The 24,083-nt window shown below is 36.3% G+C and overlaps 1 protein-coding gene across 2 annotated transcripts in view; it reads left to right on the plus strand.

Moving 5' to 3' along the window:
• LOC143250235 (uncharacterized) overlaps positions 1-22,809 on the plus strand; it is a 33,994-nt gene extending 11,185 nt beyond the window's left edge. For both annotated transcript variants that reach the window (XM_076500715.1, XM_076500714.1), the window contains one exon: positions 21,846-22,809. In XM_076500715.1, the coding sequence (XP_076356830.1) occupies positions 21,846-22,172 (327 nt within the window). In that variant the 3' untranslated portion in view covers positions 22,173-22,809. The remainder of the gene's footprint in view (positions 1-21,845) is intronic.
• The last annotated feature ends 1,274 nt before the right edge of the window (positions 22,810-24,083 follow it).

Below are 24,083 nucleotides of genomic sequence, written 5' to 3' on the forward strand. Positions count from 1 at the left end.
AACAGAAAGAGCATTAAAGCAAATTAATAGTTCTTTAGGTTTGGCAGCTAGTAACCCTAATACAAAACATATTTTAATAGTTCTTTAGGTTTGGCAGCTAGTAACCCTAATACAAAACATATTTTAATAGTTCTTTAGGTTTGGCAGCTAGTAACCCTAATACAAAACATATTTTTTTTTAATGGTGGGAAAATATATTTATTTTTATTTATTTTATTTTTCATAGCCTTTTTCTTAGTCAAATTTATTTTTGTTTTAGAACGAAATTTATCTATATAACACAATACACAAAGAAACAATAATTGCTAGTTCGAAAACTTAATTTAAAAAATGTAGTTTTACACTTAATTCATAATGACTTTAACTGGATAATGATCTTCCGAGGAAATATATTGTTTGTTTGTTTGTTTTTTGAATTTCGCACAAGGCTACTTGAGGGCTGTCTGTACTAGCCGTCCCTAATTTAGTAGTGTAAGACTAGAGGGAAGGCAGCTAGTCATCAATCCAACGAATAGTGGGATTGACCATAACATTATAACGCCCCCACGGCTTAAAGGGCGAGCATGTTTGGCGCGATGCGGACGCGAACCCGCGACCCTCAGATTACGAGTCGCACGTCTTAACACGCTTGACATGCCGGGCCTAGGAAACATATATTAAGCCCTACAAAAGTATTCTTTTAACTTCAAAAGATGTTCTTAATGGGCGTTATGTTTTGGTCCTAAATCTACATAAGACAGAAGTGGGATAAAGATAGCTTTATAATTATCGTCCGTTGTACTTTGTGTGTTTTAGATAAAAAGCTGCATTGGGTTATCTGTTATGTCAACGGCGGAGAATCAAACCTCAAATTATAATGTTGTGAGTCCGTCAACATAAAACTATCTCATCAGAAGACTCGTTAGATTTACAACTTGACAGTTGAAAATTAAAACCAAAATGTAGTATCATAATTCATAAATGTAACACATGTTGAATTTATATTTAGAGAATGGTATATAAGAGAGACACGTTAAGATAACGAAAATATTTATGTACTCAAATGTAAGAACTTGCGATTCAGGTTGAGTAACAACAAACCTAAATACGGAATGAATTATATAGTTCTAGTTTTAATGATTCACACGTTTATTTTCAGAAAATGTTCATATACAGCAAATTTATTTTTTGCATAAACATGCGGAATTATAGCGACTTACTATAGCTGTTACTAGTCAACCACGCATATCTATTAATTTTGCTTAATCAAACCTATCTGAAGAACGTGCATGATATAGATGTAAAATAAAAGAAGGTTCCGCATTCTCAAACTTTTACCACTCTTGCATGTTACTTGTAATAGGATTAGTTGTCTTTTACAGATGTGTTATAAACAGTAAATGATTGGTAGGAAATGGTAGTAAGAGACGTCGTGTTTAACGTTGAAAATAGATCCATATCTTATTATAATGAAATTCAAGGTGCAAAGTATGGTGTCATTTTCACAAGATGAATGTGAACCAATGCATTTAGTTACAGAGTACATTTTGTGTGCGCGTTGCCAGAAAAAAAATAAATTAACAAACAAACATATGAATACATTTCATATTTCACTAAATTTCTAAATATAACTTTTAAAGATGCCATGCATTTGATTGTCGAAACATCTATTTATTTATGTTTTACAATTGTGAAATTCAAATTTTATGTTATATACATGTGTGTGTGTGAACATAGCGAGGACAGATATAAACCGATATTAGTTACACTTAACAGGAAATTTTTGGGCGCTTTGTTTGGAACTACTTTTACATTCATCGATGTTGCCCAGTCTCATGACCATGATTTTACGTTAGCGCCCAATACTACAAAATTATCCAAAGAATAGCGAGGAAAATTTTACAACGTACATCTTGACAAACTTGAACTCGTTTCTTTGCTTCAAAATTTGCGCAAAGCAACACAATAACTATCTGTGTTAGCCATCCCTAATTTATCAGCGATGTACTAGAGAGAAGGCGCCTAGTCAACACCAGCCACCACCAGCTCTTGACCTATTGTTTTACCAACTAACAATGGAATTGATTATAATATTATAAAGCGCCATTGCTAAAAGAGCGAATATGGTCGATGACGCGGATTCGAACCCAAGACTTTCATATTGAGTCAAGAGTCCTAATCACCAGAACTTATCTTTGTATAAGCCTTTATATGTCTTCATGGACATCGCTTTTTAATAAAACATTTAAGCAAGCCAAAAATATAAAACATACTCTGGCGGGTTAGTGCTTTCTTAGTGAAATATCAGGTCATCCCTTAAATAATGTCCAATTTTAGGTTCTGAAAAAGAAAAAGAATTTGAAACGTTTTAATTTTATTTAATCAATAATTTATGTCCCATTATTATTAATTACTTTCTGATAACGATTCACAAGCTTCTGAATGCCACTTCTATAAAATTCTTGGGGTTTGGAAAAAAAAAAACAATGAAGAGAGGGGAGTTTTGACACTACATGTATTCCAAGCTTTTTTCCATTAAGCTAGTTCTGCAAACTTCGGAATAGATGATAATCAGATGGGACAAAGTCTGAAGAATAAGAAGGATGTGGAACTTTTTTCCAGTCTAGCTCTTCAATCTTTGCAAATGTGATCCTTGCTGGATGGAACCGTGCATTATCTTGGTGTAACACAGCATCTTTACGATTGGTCAAAGCAGGCCTATTTTCTTTCAGTAGAACATTCAAGTGCTCTAACTGTTGACAACAGAAGTATGATGTAATTGCTTAGCAAGACTTTCCTAGGGTGGAGATCCATTTCAGCCTGTGCTTTAGCCAATATACCTGCACTGAGCCATTGTCTGCGATGCTTAACATTTTTATAATTTATCCATTTTTCATCTCCAGTCACTAACTTGTACAAACAAAGTGAGTTATGTTCACGAGAGTGCAGAGAAGTGCAAATGCCCACTCTTGCTCTAAGGTTGGCTTCTGTCAAATCATGGGGAACCCATTTTCGAAGTTTTAACACCTTTCCAAGCTGTTGCAGATGACTGTGAACTGTTCAATGGGTTGGATTAAGCTAGTTCTTCAACTGTTACAGCACAATCTTTATCAGGTACCACTAGCAGCAAGTCATTAAACTTAACAGGACGACCTGAACGTGGCGCATCACTTAAGCAGTAGTCACCTCATCTGAACTTCTGAAACTACCTTCGACATTTTCTTTCTGAGAGATATTCCGCACCATAAACACCTTGAATGGTTCGTATAGTTTCTGCTGCACTATTGTCTTTTATTTTAAACTCATAAAGCATTATATGCCAAATGTGCTCCTCAGACACATCCATCTTCATAAAGGTTTATTTTATTAATGATCTGAAAAAAGTGGTGTTAGATTAGTTTCTTTTATTTGTCTGAACATTTTTATACATATCCTACTACATATTTCAGTCATTAAAGCCTTCTAAAAAGACAGAAATTATGATGACTTTCTGTTTTAAATTTTCGGACATTACTTACGGGATGACCTGATAATACACATCATATACCGTATCCACTGCGGAAACTCTAACCCTAGGTTTTACTGTTTTAGTCAGTAATCTTAGCGCTGACCTCCCGTGATATGACAAAAATACTAGCACATTACAAAAGATAACTAGAATCTCTCACTTTTTCTGTGAACTCTTAAATGTTTCAGTTCGGTTATTGACTAGCCTTTGGTGCAAGGGGGGGGGTAGTCAACGTTAAGCCGAGAGTTCATTGTTCACGGCCAGTCACTGCACTTATAAAAATGACTGTCAAATCCACTATTAAGTTAGACAAGACAGAAGTTTAAAAGTTGGCGATGGGTGATGTTGACTAACTATCATTCCAATAGTCGATTAGTTCAAAATTACGGACACCTATACGTAAATAACGCCATCTGTAACTTTGCACAAAAATTCCATACAAGTTTCTTAAAGTTTGTCTCTCCTTTTCATTATGTTTATGAATTTGGTCATTTCACCTTCTTATAAAGAATGTGGTGATATTTTTATTAATGCTTCCCAAATGATAAGGAAATTAAGTAGTTTGTTTTTTTTACAAAACATATAAATCATGGTACCGTGTAAGCCAGTATCACTATTATAAGTAGCCTATTCTATTCCAGTTTAAACTGCCCTAAGGCAAATATCTAATTCCAACGTCAGTCAGCATTAAGTAGGTTAGTGGAAAAAAAAGTACGACATTAAGAAAAAGAATTGAAATAAATGTATAGTGTTATATTTTACCTGAATTCAGTAGGACTTACAACGCTAAAATCCGATGTTTAGTTCCCTGTAATGGATAGAATACAGATTTTCCATTGTGTTACTTTGTGGTCAAATACAAGTTAACAACGGTACTGCAGTTTTTAATAAATAGTAATGTTTGTAAAACTGTTATGTCTTATACGACATAGATAGGAAAACAATTGTCTACATTCTTTCTACATCTATGCCAAAACTCATTTTGCAATTTTGAAACTTTTCTAGCCAGAATTGTGACTTACAACGCTCATCGAATTTACTTTCTCAGTTGCAACATCTGTATATAATTAATTATCAAATATCTTTTATGTTTACATTGTCATACATATATAGATTTGTTTTCAGTACCCATTATAAGTAATACCACACCAGAATGTTCAACAGAGACATAAGTTTGTTTAACAAACTGTTTTCTTTTTTTAATTTTGCGCAAAGCTACTCGAGGACTATCTGCGCTAGCAGTCTCTAATTTAGCATTGTAAAACTAGAAGAAAGGCAGCTAGTCATCACCACTTACCGCCAACTCTTGGGCTACTCTTTTACCAACGAATAGTCAGATTGACCAAAACATTGTAACGTCTTCATGGCTGAAAGGACCAGCAAGTTTAATGTAACGGGGATTCGAACCTGGTTTAACAAACTAAATGGCTCTTATGCATTGGTAAAATATTAAAAATGTTTTTAAAAAAGAGCTTCGTATTTTAAACTTTACTTATTAAAATACATATGATCAAGGTTGAACAGATCAGTTTTGTTACACGAAATAGTTTTGTAGGAAATTGTATCTGTTTATCACATAAGATCATGTTCATACATTCGAGTAATACGTAAAGTTTTTAATCAAAACTATTTCCCCTGAGTTTTTACAACGAATACTTTGATAGAAGTAGACTAATGGGTATTTATTTTAGCACATTTAATACTTCAGGAATAGATCCGTTAAATTGTGGTCGAGAAATATTTTCAACATACTGTATAATTGTACATTTTATGAGTTCTGTATGACAAACTAAATCAATGACCCTATTACGTTTGTTTGATAAGCACTTTAGTATTTTGACAACATCTCTTAACAAAAAAACAATACTGTTTTTGGTGTGTATTGCTTAACACGTTATTGAGATTTCGCTGCAGGAATTTCCAGTGTTTTTATGTGTGTTTTAACGCAGCTAATTATAGACAACTTTATTCTACGGACATTACCAACAGTTACAACCCTTAAGGATAATACATAAAAGAAAATACCAAAGTACATTAGGTCAGCGTGTATATTAGTGTAAAATGTTACCTACTTTCACAAGACACCCTAATGTAATTATATTAGGCCTTATACATGTATGTCCTCCAAACATACAAAACTAAAATACAACGCGTACATATTATCTAGGATACTACTTTTATGAGATACTATGATAAGCTAGTGAATACAATAAAATGAAACAGCAACCAACATTATGTTTCAGTAAAAATATAGAAAATCTATCAATATTTCCCACCTGTAGCGTAATCATTACTTCCGTAATAGCGGTGTAAATAACACTTACGTCATTATTTATTTTATTAAGAAATAAAAATATTTTCTACAAAATATTGAAAAAATACGAGTAAGAAATAACTTTCTAAACCCCTTAAATGATCTTTAAAATGATAAGCGTTGTATGGTAAGTTTATTTGTATTATCATCACGTAACAATGAAGGAATTTATAGCAAAAAACGTCCAAATGAAATGCGAATGGAGTCTTTTATTATATTAGCATAAGGAGGAAAAGAAGTTAATGTTAAAAGGTCAAGGACTGTTTGTTTCGTTTTTGAACTTTGCGCAAAGCTACACGAGGGCTATCTGCGCTAGCCGTCCCTAATTTTGCAGTGTAAGACTAGAGGGAACGCAACTAGTCATCACCATCCACCGCCAATTATTGAACTACTCTTTTACCAATGAATAGTGGGATTAACCGTCACTCATAACGCCCCCACGGCTGAAAGGGCGAGTATATTTGGTGCAACGGGGATTCGAACCCGCGACCCTCAGATTACGAGTCGAGCGCGTTAATGACCTGGCCATGCCGAAGGCCAAAGAGAAAGGAAAAAAATCAGTCCACTTAAGGTTAATATATATAGCCATTACCATATACAAAAAGTAAGCTAACTTTTTCTTCGGCCTATATCAGAAAGTAATTCGTCTGAAAGCTATAACAACTGTTCGCATTAGAAGCGAGACAGCGGGAAACATGACTCCTGCCCCAAATTTTATTGTATGTTGACAGTGAACTTTGTATTAGAGTTCTTCATAAAACCAACTAGAATTCACTCTGCTTTCAGAAATGTTTTCTAACCGACTATTTCTGAGTGTTACACTAGTTTTGTTAAAGCATTATAACAGAAACAGTCAGATGCATGTATACCAATATCTAACAGGAGAAGATTTTGAAGGTATTTAAGTACATTAAGGCTATTCAATTGGACAAGAGCAGCCGAAGAGTTAGCAGTGAATTCTACCCACTAGTGTCACTTCTATATTCTATTCGTTAAAAATAAGCAGTTGCTGCGTGCATGTAGCGCTTTCTGTGGCTTAGCGCTAGCATTTAGAACAAATGAAACTTTGACTAGCCATTTCAGAACATTTTTAAACGTTTGTACAATTCACGTTTAAAAGAGAAAGTAATGAAACCAGTATCCAAACATGAAAGTTCGTGAATAAAACATAAGTTATTATTGCTAAGTACAGAAATTATGATACAATGTTTGATAGTACAAATTTTGTAAAAAATGAAACAAAATGATTATTCCAGTACCAACCTTTTGTTTGTTTTTGAATTTCGTACAAAGCTACTCGAGGGCTATTTGTGCTAGCCGTCCCTAATTTAGCAGTGTAAGACTAGAGGGAAGGCAGCTAGTCATCACCACCCACCGCGTACTCTTGGGCTACTCTTTTACCAACGAATAGTGGGATTGACTGTCACATTATAATGGGATGTGGATTCGAACCCGCGATCCTCAGATTACGAGTCGAGTACCTTAACCACCTAGCCATGCCGGGCCACGAACTTTTTAAGGGTAAAACTAAGATAAATTGTAATTTAGATTTACAAGTTAAATAAATGTCGATTTGTATCCAATTTATGAAACTTGCCAAAATAGTGATACACATAGTTTATTTTATGATATACATATATATTTTAATATTCAAACAATAATATAATTTACAATAACTGTTATTATAAATAAGATCTACGTACAAAGGTTTTTACAGACTTACAAACAATATTGAGTCTTCTATCTAGTCTGGTGCTTCTTTGTTGTCTTATCAAGGGTTCAGGATGAGCGAGTTAATTTCGAATTGATATAGATACAATTCCCTCAACAGGGAGCTAACTATCTCTATGTTGTTGTTGTTTTTTATCACCAGTCACAAGCCAAGTTCTCAACCTTTGAGGTTATATAATGTTTACGGAAAAATACAAATGTTCGATGTAAATCCCCTCGGTGTGGATTCCTGTACGTAGTGAGGGGACCTCCCAGGGAAGGTTCTGTTTTGTCTGGTTACCTTCTCTGGAATCTAAACATCCACCCACGTGTTTGCCGTGCGTGGCGACCCGTGAAGGGGAGGAGGGGATCCTGGTAGTTAGGGGTCCAACCCTAACGCACCGCTTTGGCCTTGAATTCCTGTAGACGGACGGCCTTTGGGTGGCCCCCCTATGGTCAATCGCCTGGTCCACTTGGGCTACACTCAACTAAGTACCAGTGTTGGAAGTTCTCAACGGGTGTTGTGGACATTGTGCCTGATGCTGGTGTTTGGGAATAGTGCTCACGAAACCCTGGCGTTGCTGCATTGTCCTTGCATAACATTGTAGTGCGTCCCCTCGTAGGGCTCCATGGTGGGTGGGGTGAGTGGGTATCGAAATTTTTCTTTTTCCCTATCGATCCTCCTTCAAAAATGTTAAATAAAATAGAGAAAAAACAGTCAATAGGTAAACGACCACGTCTAGAAGACTCTGTCTGAGCAGCAATCTTCAACATCTCTAACATGTACCGCATTTTCTTATATTACATTCTCTTTCAGAAAAAAACCTTTAGGGCAAATGTTCGCTTTTTTTATTCAGAAGGGACTAGATGATCTTACTGGCACTCCAATGTCAATAAAGAAGCTTCGATCTGGAGACATATTAGTTGAAACATCCACAACCCAACACAGTGAACTCCTCTTGAAATCTACGGCAATTGGGGATTACCTATTGAGGTTACCCCTCATGCTACCTTGAATTCATCACGAGGAGTTATTGTTAAGAGGGATTTGAAGAACGTCCCCGAGTCAGAGATTCTTGCTGGTCTCTCCATTCAAGGAGTTTCTGCAGTGAGGCGCATCTCCACTCGCAAAGATGGAGTTACACTGCCAACAAATACCCTCATTTTACATCATCACGTGCACCTGCCACCATCAAGGCAGGTTATCTAATTTGCAGGGTACGGCCATACATTCCAAACCCTCTCCGATGTTTCCAATGTCAGAGGTTCGGCCACTTGAAGACATCATGTCGTAGTTCCCTGACATGTGCTCCTTGCGGTGGCAAGGACCACGATGCCTATGAATGTGACATGGATCCACATTGCATCAACTGCAATGGTTCTCACTCTTCCTACTTTTGTTTTTTCCCAAAATGGTTGGAGGAAAAAAAGGTGCAGCGTTTGAAAACGACTCATAACATTAGTTATCCTGAGGCTTGGAAATTGCTGCCCGCCACTCCATCTCGGACATATGCTGCTGCACTTCATTCCACAACTACAGTGGGAGTGCAGACAGATCTCTCTGTGCCTCCAAGAGAATCGTTTTTTAAACAAACGAAAAGCCTTTTGACCTCCATGGTTAAAAAGGTTGATGAATCGACTTCCACACCCATCTCTGTTCCTCCAATACATCCCAACAAACCTCAAGATCCACATCCTTCAGTTTCAAATACAGACATTTCTTCTGATACATCTTTTTCTCCCACCCCAAGAGGCAAAACAATCATTCATTTGCGTCCTCAGTCATCCCCTTCCAATAACAAAGACCTGCCCAATCGACCCAGGGCAGGATCCATGGAGGTTGATAGACCCCCTCCGACTAAGGACAGTAAGAAACAAAGACGTGGTTGTAAACAGAAGTGTTCTCCAGCCACTTCACCCACTCGTCATTAAACGTGGCCACCTTGATACAATGGAACTGTCGAGGTTTACGTTCTAATCTGGATGATATCAAAACACTGATTGCTTCCTACCATCCTATATGTCTTTCCTTACAAGAAACATTTCTAAAACCTGCTTATACAGTCACCATTCGGCAGTTTTCTCTGTACAGAAATGACAGGCTGTGTGATGGACGAGTACATGGAGGGGTGGCACTGTTGGTTGATCAGCATGTGCCCACCCTGTCTTTGTCACTCAACACACCCTTGGAGGCCGTAGCCGTCCGTGCTTCCTTGGGTCATACCATTACTGTTTGTTCTCTCTATCTGTTCCCTGGAGAGACATATGATCAATCAGACCTTGATGCTCTCTTTAAACAGTTGCCGTCTCCCTTTCTACTCCTGGGGGACTTTAATGGACATCATCTCCTCCAGAGAAGTGCTGTTATTGATGGGAGGGGCCGATCTGTAGAGCGTATGCTCTCTGATCACAACCTTTCTCTTTTCAATACTGGTTCTTCCACTTATTTTCATGCACCTAGTCAGTCCTTTACCGCTATTGATCTTTCAGTTTGCTCCCCTTCATTATTCTCCCATTTTACATGGAAGGTTGACAATTATCCACTAGGCAGTGATCATTTTCCTATACTTTTGAGAGAAACTGGCCGTGATCGATGCCACCCTACCCGCCATTCCCGGTTGAAGTTGGATCAGGCAGACTGGTCCACTTTCACTGCTCTCTCAGAACTTGATCCTGCCATCGTGAATCAGCCATCAATAGACGACTGTGTGGCAGCGGTAACTGGCTATATTATACAAGCAGCTGCTCAGTGTATTCCTAAACCCTCGACACGTTTTCTACGATATCCTCGTTCGTGGTGGAATCCTATTTGCCACTTAGCACGGAAGGCTCAAAAAACGAGCCTGGGGTACTTTTTGTAGATATCCCACATTTTCGAACCGCGTCGCTTTCCAACGAGACCGTGCACATGCTCGGTGGGTAAGATGTCAAAGCCAGAAGGAATCTTGGATTAAGTTCACAACTAGCATATCTTCTACCACCAATTCCAAGGTCATATGGGTCAGGATTCGAATGGTCAGTGGGCAATACAATTCTGTTTCCCTCTCGATCTTGCTCACTGATGGTCAGGAGGTGGCTGATGCCCAGATCTGGCAGGAGAATGTTTTTCCTAATGCCTGGCACCAGACTATTATTTTACCTTTCTCTAAGCCAGGGAAAGATCCCAAGATTCCTCAAACTACCGTCCAATTGCTTTCACGAGCTGTCTCTGTAAAACCTTAGAAAGGATGGTTAATGCTCGTCTTGTTTGGTTCCTCGAATCAAATAACCTCCTCTCGCCCACCCAGTGTGGGTTCCGACAACAGCACTCCACCACAGACCACCTAATTCGACTTGAAATATTAATCAGAGAAGCCTTTCTCAAATGCCAAAATTTTGTGTCAATATTCTTTGACATAGAGAAGGCTTACGACACAACATGGAGGTATGGCGTTTTGCGAGACCTCCATACATATGGGTTACGTGGCCATTTACCCATGTTTATTAAAATTTTTTTAATGGACAGGAGATTCCAAATTCGTGTGGGTTCGACACTTTCCCGTTTTCTTGTACCAGAACTTGGAGTTCCTCAGGGCTGTGTTTTGAGTGTCACACTTTTCAGTATAAAGATAAATGCCATCACTGAACAACTCCCTCTCACTGTTGCGAATGGGCTGTATGTCGACGACTTTCACATCTCGTGTCAGTCGTCAAATATGAGATATATTGAGCGGCAACTACAAACTGCCCTCAATCGTGTACTGAAATGGACTATGGCGAACGGCTTTACTTTTTCTCTCTCTAAAACCGTTTGCATGCACTTTTGCCGGCAACGGGGTATTCACCCTGATCCTGAACTTCATCTCGGTGAAGTTTTGCTGCCAGTGGTCCCTGAGACCAAGTTCTTGGGGCTTATCCTTCACCGTAAGCTGACCTTTATACCACACTTAAAGTAGCTACGGGTCAAATGCACAAGAGCACTGAACATCCTCCATGTTCTCTCTACTGTTAGTTGGGGAGCAGGTCGATGTTGTATGTTTAAGGTATATTGTATTCTTATTCGATCGAAACTCGACTATGGATCAATCGTCTATGGCTCTGCCAGACCCTCGGCCTTAAAGATGTTGGACCCCATTCATCACCAAGGACTTTGACTCTGTACTGGGGCTTTCCGCACCTCTCCAGTTCAAAACTTATACATTGAATCTCATGAACCTTCTCTGCACTTTCGCCGTTTGCAACTATCTCTACTATATTCTTTGAAACTTCGTTCCTTACCAAAGCATCTCACCTGGAGATGTGTTTTCCTTCCTAAGTGGGCCGTACTTTATCAGAACAGACGATCTGCCATTGCTCCTTTTGGCCTTCACATCCAGGCGCCGTTGGATGAATCGGGTCTGTCCTTGGATAACATTGCAGAATCCACAAATCATCCCATCCCACCATGGCTTATTACAGCCCTCAAATGTGAATGTGACCTTTCTTTCAGTCATCTGAAAAAGGCAGATAATTCAGATTGGAAGTACCGTCTTTTATTTAATGAACATTTTTCAAACGATCATTCTGTTCCAATTTATACAGATGGTTCCAAATCAGGTAATTCAGTCGGCTGTGCCATGGTTTGCTGCGGTTCGGTAGTTTCGCGCAGAATCCCCTCTACAGCTTCTGTGTTCACTGCTGAACTGTACGCCATATCTCTTGCCCTGGATTATATTGAAGCTAAGCAGTACTCCAACTGCACTATTTATACTGACTCGCTTAGTTCACTACTGGCACTGGAATCGCTACACGTTGGCTCACACCCTGTTCTCGCTGATATTCAAAACCAACTGGCCCATTTCTCATTAACAGCTACTTCTCTCCAGTTTTTCTGGATACCAGGCCACGTTGGTATTCGCGGGAACGAGCTTGCTGACACGGCAACTAAATCTATCTGCTCCGGCACTATCACCACTGTACCTATTCCGTACATGGACTATGGTCTTGTATTGAAGGCTCGGCTCCGTGCTAGCTGGCAGTCCACTTGGAGTGAGCAACGCGACAACAAGCTTTTCCAAATAAAACCCTTCACTGGGCTTTGGCCATCTAGCTTCCGTAAGGTTCGGAAGGAGGAAGTTGTTCTAACTAAACTACGCATTTGTCACAGTTTTGTAACTCATCGTTTTCTTTTATCTGTAACTGTTGCACCACTTTGTAGTTTGTGTAACACTCAAATCACTGTAAGCCACACTTTACTTTCTTGCCATCGTTACGACTCTCAACGACAGCATTATTTTAAAGATGTTTTTTCCCAGGGTTTATCTGTCACATTGGACAGTGTTATTGGTGATGGTGACACTGTCCACCTTGATAAATTTTTAGTTTTTTAATGGCCATTAATCTTTTTAATCTCATTTAAGTGTTGGATTTGTTTAATTGTGGTTCCCTTTTCAAAGTTTCAATTTCTCTAGTTCAATTTTAAATTGGAAAATGGCCAGAACATTAAATAACTCGACACCAGAGCTGGAAAGACCAACTTCAGGTGACTAACGCTGCTGTTTGAACTGTCCGTTCGAACTACCCATTAGTCGTCCTGGCGAGTTGTTATTCCAGTTTTTCTGCATGTCTTTTCAACTTTTATTACTTAACCGTTTGGTACTGATCATGATGTCACATAACCATGAATAAGGAACGGAAAGATCAACTTCAGGTGACTGACGGTGGTTCTAGTACTTGCCTGTTAGTCTTCCTGGCGGGTTATGATCATTACCATTCTGCTACAGGAAGTCCTTTACAACTTTGTAGACTGGATGTCAACATTGGTTTTATGCAATTTTCTGTTTATAATTGCTGTTTTGTTTTTACCTTCGTTTACTTTTACAAATTTTACTACATTTACTTTACTTTTATCTTTTTACTGGACATTTGGCTACTCATTATTACGATTTTGCTATATGTCTTTTAAAACTTCTATTCTTTTACATTTTGATACTGGTTGCTATGACACATAACCCGGAACCAGGACTGGAAAGGCCAACTTCAGGTGACTGACGGTGGTTCTTATACTTACCTGTTAGTCTTCCTGGCGGGTTATGATCATTACCATTATGCTAGAAAAAGTCCTTTACAACTTCTCTTTCTCTGCTTTCTCTCTTAACATTGTAGACTAGGTGTCAACATTGGTTTTATACTTTTTCTGTTTTTCAATGATGTTTTGTTTTACCTTCATTTCCTTTTATGTATTTTACTACATTTAATTTGTTTTTACCTTTTTACCGGACGTTTGGCGCAGATAGCCTCGCTGCTTTGTGCCATAAAACACTAAATCAATCAATCAATCAATCGATGTAAATCTGCTGAAGTTAAATGGTTTCTAATGTTCAAAATTTGTAAACGTTCCTGGTCAAATATCTGAGGTCCCCGATTAATAAGCGTTAATTACAATTATAGCTTCCGAGGTTTATACCATAACAACTGAAGCAAACCAATAATGTATATACTGTCTCATGTCGCGGCGCATTGGTTACATTTATAGACGTGAAGAAAGTTTCTAGAAATTTCAGTTTGCACAACAATATTAACAATACACTGGTTCTTACTTACACACATATTGTTAATCCTTACAGTCAGTAATTTTCTGGCCCGGCATGGCCAAGCGTGTTAAGGCGTTCGACTCGTAATTCGAGGGTCGCGGGTTCGAATCCCGGTTGCACCAATCATACTCGCCCTCCCAGCCGTGGGGGCGTTATAATGTTACGGTCAATCCCACTACTCGTTGGTAAAAGAGTAGCCCAAGTGTTGGCGGTGGGTGGTGATGACTAGCTGCCTTCCCTCTATTCTTACACAGCTAAATTAGGGACGGCTAGCGCAGATAGCCCTGGAGTAGCTTTGCGCAAAATTCAAAAACAAACAAAGTAATTTTCTACAACTCTAGTGAATAGGCAAGAATTGTGCAATGCAGATTTAACAGTATAAGTTATGTACATTTTTAAATATAAATTTAAGTTGAATAAACATCAGTTATAAAATAGAAGTATAATACTTAGTCAAATTACCATAAAATTATTATATGAAAGCAAAATAGGAAGGCATACTACATGTGCTTCCGTGGGGTCCCAGAAATGTTCTGTTTCAAGAGAGACAAAACTGAAACTTAAAGTAACATATAATTTTATTTCCTGCTTTTGAAGTTCATATGTCTTGCTGTGTTGTCACTAACCTATAGTATAATTATTTTCGTGCTTTTAGCATGTGCACGTGTTATTGATGTCACAACAGTAGAAAATGCAACGTTAAGCGTCTCTTTTCTGATGTAATTTTAGTGTCTACTGACAGACAATAGACAAATATAGTATTGCTAGTGATTAAAACAAATGACCCACCCAGCCGGCCTTCGGCCCCTTATGGGGAAATCAGGTCAACTTGGACTTTCATATTTGTTTCAATTATTATTTATTTCATCATAGGAGAAAACAAGTCACCCTAAGTTAATGATACTATGTCTTTGTACATATACGTCATTAAAAGCAAATACATATGACGCATCAAAATTAACTAGAAAATTACTTTCAATGATCTCCTATAATAAGACCTGAATTCAATATGATGGAAAAGACGAAAATTATATTATTAAAAAATTTAAGAAATACGGTAAACATTTTCTCATCAATAGTGTAAATTTTATTATTTTTATAGCGTTATAAGTAACATTTACGTCAATTTTTAATTATCCCACAATTAACAAATTTAGAAATTTGTACAAAATACTAAGATAAACATATATACTGAGCCCCTTACAAAGTCATTTAAAACGTTCCATGATAATAAGCTTAATAGGGTAAATACTACGTCTATTATTACCATGCTACAATCGAGCAAGGTTTATTACGTCAGAATAGGGGTGGAAAGAAGTAAATTTCAGGTGACCTCGAATGAAGAAAAGTATCGATTCTCCAAGTCAGACATCGACAAATCTCGGGCGTCAGGTCACCATGGCAATTAAAAATTTCATCGTGACTCCTAATATTTGCTCCAGTTCCATTCTAGTGTAGGGATGTATTAAACAAAACTAGAATCTATAACAGCTTTGGACTTTCGAAAGTCCGGATCTATTTTTTCCATTATTAGAATTCTAAATCAAACTTTATTTCTTGGACTTTTAATGGCAGATTCAGCACTTCATGTTTCTTCAGGAATGGAGTGCTGCCATCGTATAGCACATAACTATTTTTTTTCTATTTTGTTTTTCTTCTTTCTCTCAATTTGTCCAATCAGTACAGATGTTTAGACACAAGACCAAAGACAGTTAGTCCTGGCAAGACCATAAAGTGGTTGTTGGTATCACGTGATCATTATGATACGCTCTTTGCTGAAAGTAAATAAATATTTCCCAGAAACAAACAGAAGTAAAGTTAGGTTAGGTGTACCAAAAGGCTTTTACTATCGATATGATTATTTTAATTTCATTTATTGCAAGAAATCACCTAAGTTATAGTTTGTCGAACCAAACATGCTTGCCCTTTCAGCCGTGGGGGCGTTATAAATTTTCGGTCAATCCCACTATTCGTTGGTAAAAGAGTGGCACAAGAGTTGGCGGTGGGTGGTGATGACTAGCTGCCTTTCCTCTAGTCTTACACTGTTAAATTAGGGACGGCTAGAACAGATAGCCCTCGTATAGTTTTGCGCGAAATTCAAAAACAAACAAGTTATAATTATTTTGTCTACTATTTTAATAATTGAATATTAACTTTAATACAAATTATATAATGAAGTTTAATAATCATCCCATCGTTTTTTTCGTTAGAAACTGTATGTCTCTTACTATAACCACACAACAGCCTCAAAATGTATTCCATAACTTTACTATATCAGACCTGACTCCTAAGTTTTGGCTGCACTTAGATTTGAAAATATTTGTCGAGGCCTGATTTAAGTACATAGTAAATATATAATTTCCATGGACAAGTATGCCTGGGCTCACTACCAAGTCAACTGATGTTTACTTAAATCTATATCAGAAAATAATTCGTCAGAAAGTTATTATATTTGGTAAAAAAGCTAGAAAAGAGACAGTGGAAAACACGAGTCCAACGCCACAATTAATTCGTTACCAGGAAACATTGTAACACATTATTTTATTATTTGATCTATGATACGATCTGAAAACATATATATATATATATTTATACGAAATCTATACGTAGAAGATATATATTGCTTTCTGTCTAAGGGTTTTGAAAACCACATTACATCAGATAAAGACGAAAAGTAATTTGACAAAGATTTAGCAAAATTATAAACAGTTTGTTAGAAATGAAATTGAAACTGTGAGCTGACAGAAATAACTATGTTTGTTTGTTTTTTACTTTATTCGTTCTCTTAGATTAATTGGTTTTATTCCAGTTATTGATGTGAAGTGTTTGCTTGCAGTTTTACCCTGAGCGCTGCCTTTTATTAGTAGACACACGATATGTGAAACGTGTATGTGACATGGATTTTTCTATGACTGATAATATAATTGTCAAGAACAGCGAAATTATGACCAGGTTGAAATACGCACGACGTTACAGCATAATGGTAGGTGCGTTGCTATCACCATGATACATTGTTGATACACATCAGTGCGTACAAAAGACTTTTTCTAGTAACAGCCTAGCACCAGTGTCATTCATACGTCACTTCACATTACCATTCCAATTTCTGACTTTCGCTGTCTGAGCTTACGATTGTTAACCAATGATTATCTATTTGATGACAAGCACGAAACTTTTCCTTAACCATTTTAAAGCCTGCCAAGTTTTCTTGGCAGAATAAAAACATATTTGTCTCGTGGATATTGAAAAAAACACGTATAACATTATTGTCATACTGATGCACTACAATAAAACTAGTCTAATGTTCAGAAATTATCGTTTAGAAAATATTCGTTAAAGTGGAATGAATTATGGCAAGTTTTGTGATGTTTTAATGAAACGCCTTTGTGTAAAATTCGTTGTCAGCATCTCCTGGTGTCGGATGAGTTATATCATTAGAGTCATCTTTCCGAATGTTTTATTTCTTTTAAAACGTATCATAGCTTTCTGATAACTTAACTTATTTTTGTTATAGATGTAAGAAAGACCAGTTAACCTTATGATACCATGTGTATTCTTATACATTATATTCATATATTTACTACGCATTTAAGTGGACTCGTACTTTTCCCTATTCTTGACCGCTAACAGCTTTCCATCCTTGTGCTGGCGTAATAATCACCTCAATTACATGTCATCTGGTAAGTTTATTGTTAAAAGCTGCTTCATTGTCGCACAGTAGTGATAAAAGTAAAACTTATTATATTATGTTATTACTTTCGATGGCTTTAAATAATTTTGTAAAGAGGTTAGGATATTTTTTATGTTCCACGCAACACTTTACAGAATTTTTTGAACTTCTTAATTGTGGAAAAAAATAGAATATGACATAATGTTACCTAAACCGCTACAAAGAGAACAAATGTTTTTATACTATAACTGCGTAAATGGTTTGGCTTGTTTTGAATTTCGCGCAAAGTTACACGTGGGCTATCTGCGCCAGCTGCCCCTAATTTAGCAGTGTAAGACTAGAGGGACAGTGTAAAACAGCTAGTCATCACCACCTATCGCCAACTCTTGGGCTGCTCTTTTACCAACGAACAGTGGGATTGAGCGTCACATTATAACGCCTCCACGGTTGAGAGGGCGAGCATATTTGGTGTAACGGGGATTCGAACCCGCGACCCTAAGATTACGAGTCGAGTGCCTTAACCATCTGGCCATGCCGAGCCCCCTGCGCAAATGATTACAGGTTTTATAATATGTTTACTCTAATAAAAAATTTTATTATTATCTTTAAAGTTTTTATTATTATCTTTATTCTATTCACTGTCTTTCCATAGTATCTCATAAAAATAATTTTAAAAAATAGTGTGTAAGCGTTGTATATTTGTGTTGAGTAATGCATATGTAGAAAGACATAAATTTAACTCAGAGTGACTTGTTATTTCCCAAGATAAAACGATAAGAGTTGTAACAGTACAAAAGTACATATTGACCTACTGTATTTCGCTTTTTTTTTTCACGTAATACCCTTGGGGGCCAAAGCTGTTGGTTATGTCTGTAGACCCAAAATGTCTATAATTAGCTGTACCACACACCCAAAAAACAACACAAAGACAAAAACAATTAAATTCCTCTAGTGGAATTCGAAAAGCGGAACAACTAAGATATACTTATCACCAAATGTTATTACGTATTTAAACTAATTCATCATGTGTTAAGCAACACATACTGCAAACTGGTTTCATAGACGTTCAATAATAGGTATCAAAAACGTTTATCAAATAGACGTAGTGGGGTCATTGTCTTAATTTTTTCTATCGAGTCAGTTAAAAAGCACAATAATATATACAATGTTGACAAATAAACATTTTTAATCACTTAACTACCGATCTAGTTTTATAAAATGTTCAAATACACTAGGCTAGACATAACTAGGTGATTAGGGCACTCGACTCGTAATCTGAGGATTCCGGGTTCGAATCCCCGTCGTACCAAACATGCTCGCCATTTCAGTCGTGATGGCACTATAATGTAATGGTCAATCCCACTATTCGTTGTTAAAGAGTAGCCCAAGAGTTAGCGGTGGATGGTGATAACTACTTGCTTTACCTCTAGTCTTACGCTGCTAAATTAGGGACGGCTAGCGCAGATAGCTCTCGTATAACTTTGCGCGAAATTAAAAAAAAAACCATCAAAGAATTAATTGAGACGTCTAAATCAATACACTTTTCTCGTTTATTTCGTCGTCATAAAAGACCAGGTTGAATATATTATTCTTTCATTCATGCGATGATTGTGGACTTAAATATTGTAAAATATTGTAAAAATCCTGTAGTGGTGAAGCTAATTGAATGTTTAAGATAATGTGTATAAATGCCTTACAACAGAATTCATAGTGATAGTTAACTTATAATTTATATGTTTTTGGAACAAACATTTTTTCTACTGTAGGATATTAAGTTATGTATATAGTTATATTAAGTTTGTTTTTTCCTAATAACTCTTTGTTGATTCTAGTTCAAAAAGAAAATTCTAAAATATTTCTCAGTTGGTGATAAATCACGAAGAAATTGGTGAAGAAAAGCTTATATATCTTTTTATTTCAAGTCGAAAAAATAGCGCAATTTGTTTCTAAGTATATACAATAATTCAATTAATTTTTATTTGAGGGAGTTACAGTATTATTTACTTCATGAAAACGCAGGTCTTTAGTACATAAAACGTTAGTTATCAAAAACATATGTTTGTCTAAGTTTTTCTTTAAGAACTAGAATGCTATCCGGAAGTAATTTAAAATAACAGAGAGGCAGTTATAGTTTTCGTGAAAGGAAGAAAAAGAAATATATAAATATGAATACACAGATTCTAATGATGTGTCGTGCACTCTAATCATTAGAAGTGAAGAATGAATAACCATATAACTTACTTTTCGCTGTATAATATAAAACACCAGCCTTGGATTAGAGATCTTGTTTCTGTTAAAGTTGTTTAGGCAAAATAAAAGTTCAATACAACTAAAGTCATGTGAAACAGTTAGGACACCCTATGAAACTCTGAGTATTTTTGTAACATTTTTGGATATATAGATATTTAATCTCAATTTTAACAATACTGAGAGATTATAGGAATATAACTGACAATTAAAACTGAAGAAAAGACTTTTCAAGATCTTCTGTAAATGTAATTCTACAAAAATGCATATTCTAATTGAGAAAAAAAGTTAGGACACCCCCACATTTATTCCCACTTAAAATGGCTCAACTCACACCAGGTGCACATGATTAGAAGATCGTTACTCAGCATTTTGAATGAGGCTTGCTCTATTTAAACCTCAGACATTTTGTTTGGTGTGCTCCTAACTGTTGAAGTGAGAGTGAGCACCATGGTAAGAGCAAAAGAGCTGTCTGAGGCCTTCAGAAAGAAAATTGTAGCAGTTTATGAGTCTGGTAAGGGATTTAAAAAGATCCCAAAAGATTTTGAAATCAGCCATTCCACTGTCCGGAAAATAGTCAACAAGTGGATGGCTTTCAAAACAACTGGCAACAAACCCAGGTCTGGTCGTCCAAGCAAGTTCACCCTGAGAACAGACCACAAGATGCTAAAAGAGGTCTCCAAACACCCTAACATGTCATCACGGGACCTAGAGCAGGCTCTGGCTACTGTTGATGTGAAAGTGCATGCCTCTACAATCAGAAAGAGACTGCACAAGTTTAACTTGCATGGGAGGTGTGCAAGGAGGAAACCTTTGCTTGCTAAGAGAAACATCAAGGCCAGACTGAAGTTTGCCAGAGAGAATGTAGACAAAGACCAGGACTTCTGGAGTAATGTTCTTTTGACAAATGAGTCCAAATTTGAATTGTTTGGATACCAGAACAGAAAACATATTTGGCGTAAACCAAATACAGCATTCCAGGAAAAAAATCTCATACCAACTGTGAAGCTTGGAGGTGGAAGTGTCATGGTTTGGGGCTGCTTTGCTGCAGCAGGACCTGGACAGCTCACATCAAAAATCCACCATGAATTCTACTGTGTATCAGAGGGTGCTTGAGGAACATGCAAGTTCATCTGAAAGAAAATTAAAGCTGAAGCGGAACTGGACCCTGCAACACGACAATGACCCAAAACATACCAGTAAATCTACCAAGGACTGGCTGAAAACTAAGAAATGGAGAGTCCTGGAATGGCCGAGTCAAAGCCCAGATCTTAATCTCATTGAGATGCTGTGGGGCGACTTGAAACGGGCTGTACCTTCAAGAAACCCCTCAAACATCTCACAGATGAAAGAATTCTGCATTGATGAGTGGGACCAACTTTCTTCAGACCGATGTCAGAGACTGGTAAGTAGCTACAAGAAACGTCTCACTGCAGTTATTTCAGCCAAAGCGGGTAACACCAGTTATTAGGGGGTAGGGTACCCTAACTTTTTCCTCAGTTAGAATATGCGTTTTTGTAGAATTACATTTACAGAAGATCTTGAAATGTCTTTTCTTCAGTTATAATTGTTTAGTTATATTCCTATAATATCTGAGTATTGTTAAAATTGAGATTAAATTTCTATATATCCAAAAATGTTACAAAAATACACAGGCTTTCATAGGGTGCCCTAACTTTTACACATGACTGTATACTACTAATAAAACTGTAATAGTAAACTTCTTTTATTTTAGCAATAGTTATATGTAATTCTAGTGAAAAGCATAAAAGGTTGTTTTTATATACTTTAAGTATGAAACTATTTGGAAAAAAAATAGAAGAATTTTGATTGGCTCTTTTACGATTTGTCTTCATTGCATTTCAGAACGAAGGAAATTTTGCATATTCTGTTCAAACTGACACCCATCACGGAATTACATATTTTCAAAAAGGAGACAAAACCCCACACCCAGCAGCCATTGTTTCCGGAATACCTGTCGGTCATCCCAATGGTGCATCGTTACCACCACCGACCGGTGCAGCCCCATTACCCATTTCATCTCCGTTACAAAATTCTCCATCTCCACTGAATATTGTTAGCAATACTCGTCGGAAAGATGTTCCTGTTTACCCTCCAATCAATACAGATTTCTTGTACACCATGGGATACATATACTTGAAAGATTTTCAGCCAGAATCATTTCAATATTGAGGAAACACGAAACGCAACCAATATCCCTTCGAAGTAATAATAAAAGGATACACTGCATTTGCTACAAGAAGGGAGGCTTGAACTGACACGTATATGCAAGTCTAATCACTAGCCACAATATTCCCAAAAGAAGACATAACCAATTCAAAAAGAAAGTGGAAAAAAACAGTTAAGTTATCCGCGTAGATAACGCATGTTTCAGTATCTTCTCTGGTAAATTTGACCAATAGGAGTAACTATGACAATGTTAGTCGTGACGAGTGAGAGGAATCTCTGAAGAAATTACATTTTTTGTTTCATCATTTTCTTTGTTTATTTCCTGCCGAGGAAATATATATATATATATATAATGTAACTTGAAAAACACTCATTGGTTTGAATAATCTATTGTTGTTAATCAGTTATATAAGGTTGTGATGAGATTCTGTTAATAAACCAAGTTTTTTTTAGTCTGATAGCTTTCATTTAACAAAGCACTTAGTCATGATGTTATCATCAGCTTCTTAAACTAACAAAAGAGCACTTTAACTAAATAATGTAACAAAACAAAATGTTATATAACCTTATTATGTTATCTTATGTCGCCTGAAAACTTATTAAAATGTTTGTTCTTACTTTTATATTGAATCTGTTGATTTCGTCTCTAATTTATTTGACAGAATTGCCACTAAACTGAACCATTTCGGAAAGTCGAGTACAGGTGAGGTTAGTGAGGATATTTTTTTTCTTTTAAGATTAAATATATTCTTCGAACATTAATACTGAAAGTAAACTGTGTTTGTTTTCAGTACTAATAAATTGTATTTTTCCATATTTTACTAAAAAAAAGAAAAGATAATCATAGAAACGTCCTTTTTATCATTAGATAACACGTTTGTTTTGAATATAAATAAATGATATTTATCCATTATCCACGATTTCTCAGCAATAGTTTTAAGAAAATATTTACCAACGGAATGGTGATTGGAGAGATGCTGTTGAAAAATTTACCTTACTACGGATCGTTTTATTACTGAAACTTAAGCAAATATTAATAAGCAATGGATAACATACTGAATAAAGTTGGTATTCTTATCGCACTACTTTTTCATAACTTGCTACTATTAGGTAATTATGATTTATTTTCTTACAATGCTTTAATTTGTTTAGCTAACATATATACCTACTTTGCATACGTTGTTTAAAATACTATTTTACTTATTTGGGGAACATATGTACTTATGTGAGATATGTTGTTTAACGATAATCCAGAGTTTTTACTCCTATGTACACATTATTTATAAAACAAATAAGGCCTAAAAAAGTTTTATATTGTAAAACTCTAGTTTTTCTAGGAAATACGTCTCCGGATGGGATGACGTTAAGCTCACGGACTTATAATGCTAAAATTCGGGGATTAATTTCCCACAGTGGACGCAGCAGATAGCCCAATGTAAAACAAACTAAAAAAAAACAGAATCTAAAACTGTTAAACAGTTTTACCAGCAATAAATAAATTGGCTCTTATTGAAAAATAAATCAATACTAGCCTTTTGTTACGTGGAGTTACAGTACATTGTCTAGTTTCTAAATAAAAATAAATATGTTGGGTAAAATGCTGTAATCCTTGTTTTTCAAACTTTCTTCTGTGTGTATGTTATTTCTTTGGTTCAACTTTATTCAACAGTTTTCAAAAAAACTCATTACGACTTCAAAACTTTTATGACACTTAAGATGAAATATAATACACTGCTTTGTGTAATTGTATGTTGTTTTTGTTCCTAATTTTCATAGTGGTGTTCACAACAAACGTCAAAAGATTATTGGCTAATATTCCTGGTTGAAGACAGGTCTGAGGTGCGAATATTTTGACCTTACACCATACACTTGAAGATTTAATGCAGTTCAAGTAATGTTTTGAGCTATTTCACA

The sequence above is a fragment of the Tachypleus tridentatus genome, chromosome 5 (assembly GCF_004210375.1).
Source record: "Tachypleus tridentatus isolate NWPU-2018 chromosome 5, ASM421037v1, whole genome shotgun sequence".
NCBI classification, from domain to species: Eukaryota; Metazoa; Arthropoda; class Merostomata; order Xiphosura; family Limulidae; genus Tachypleus; species Tachypleus tridentatus.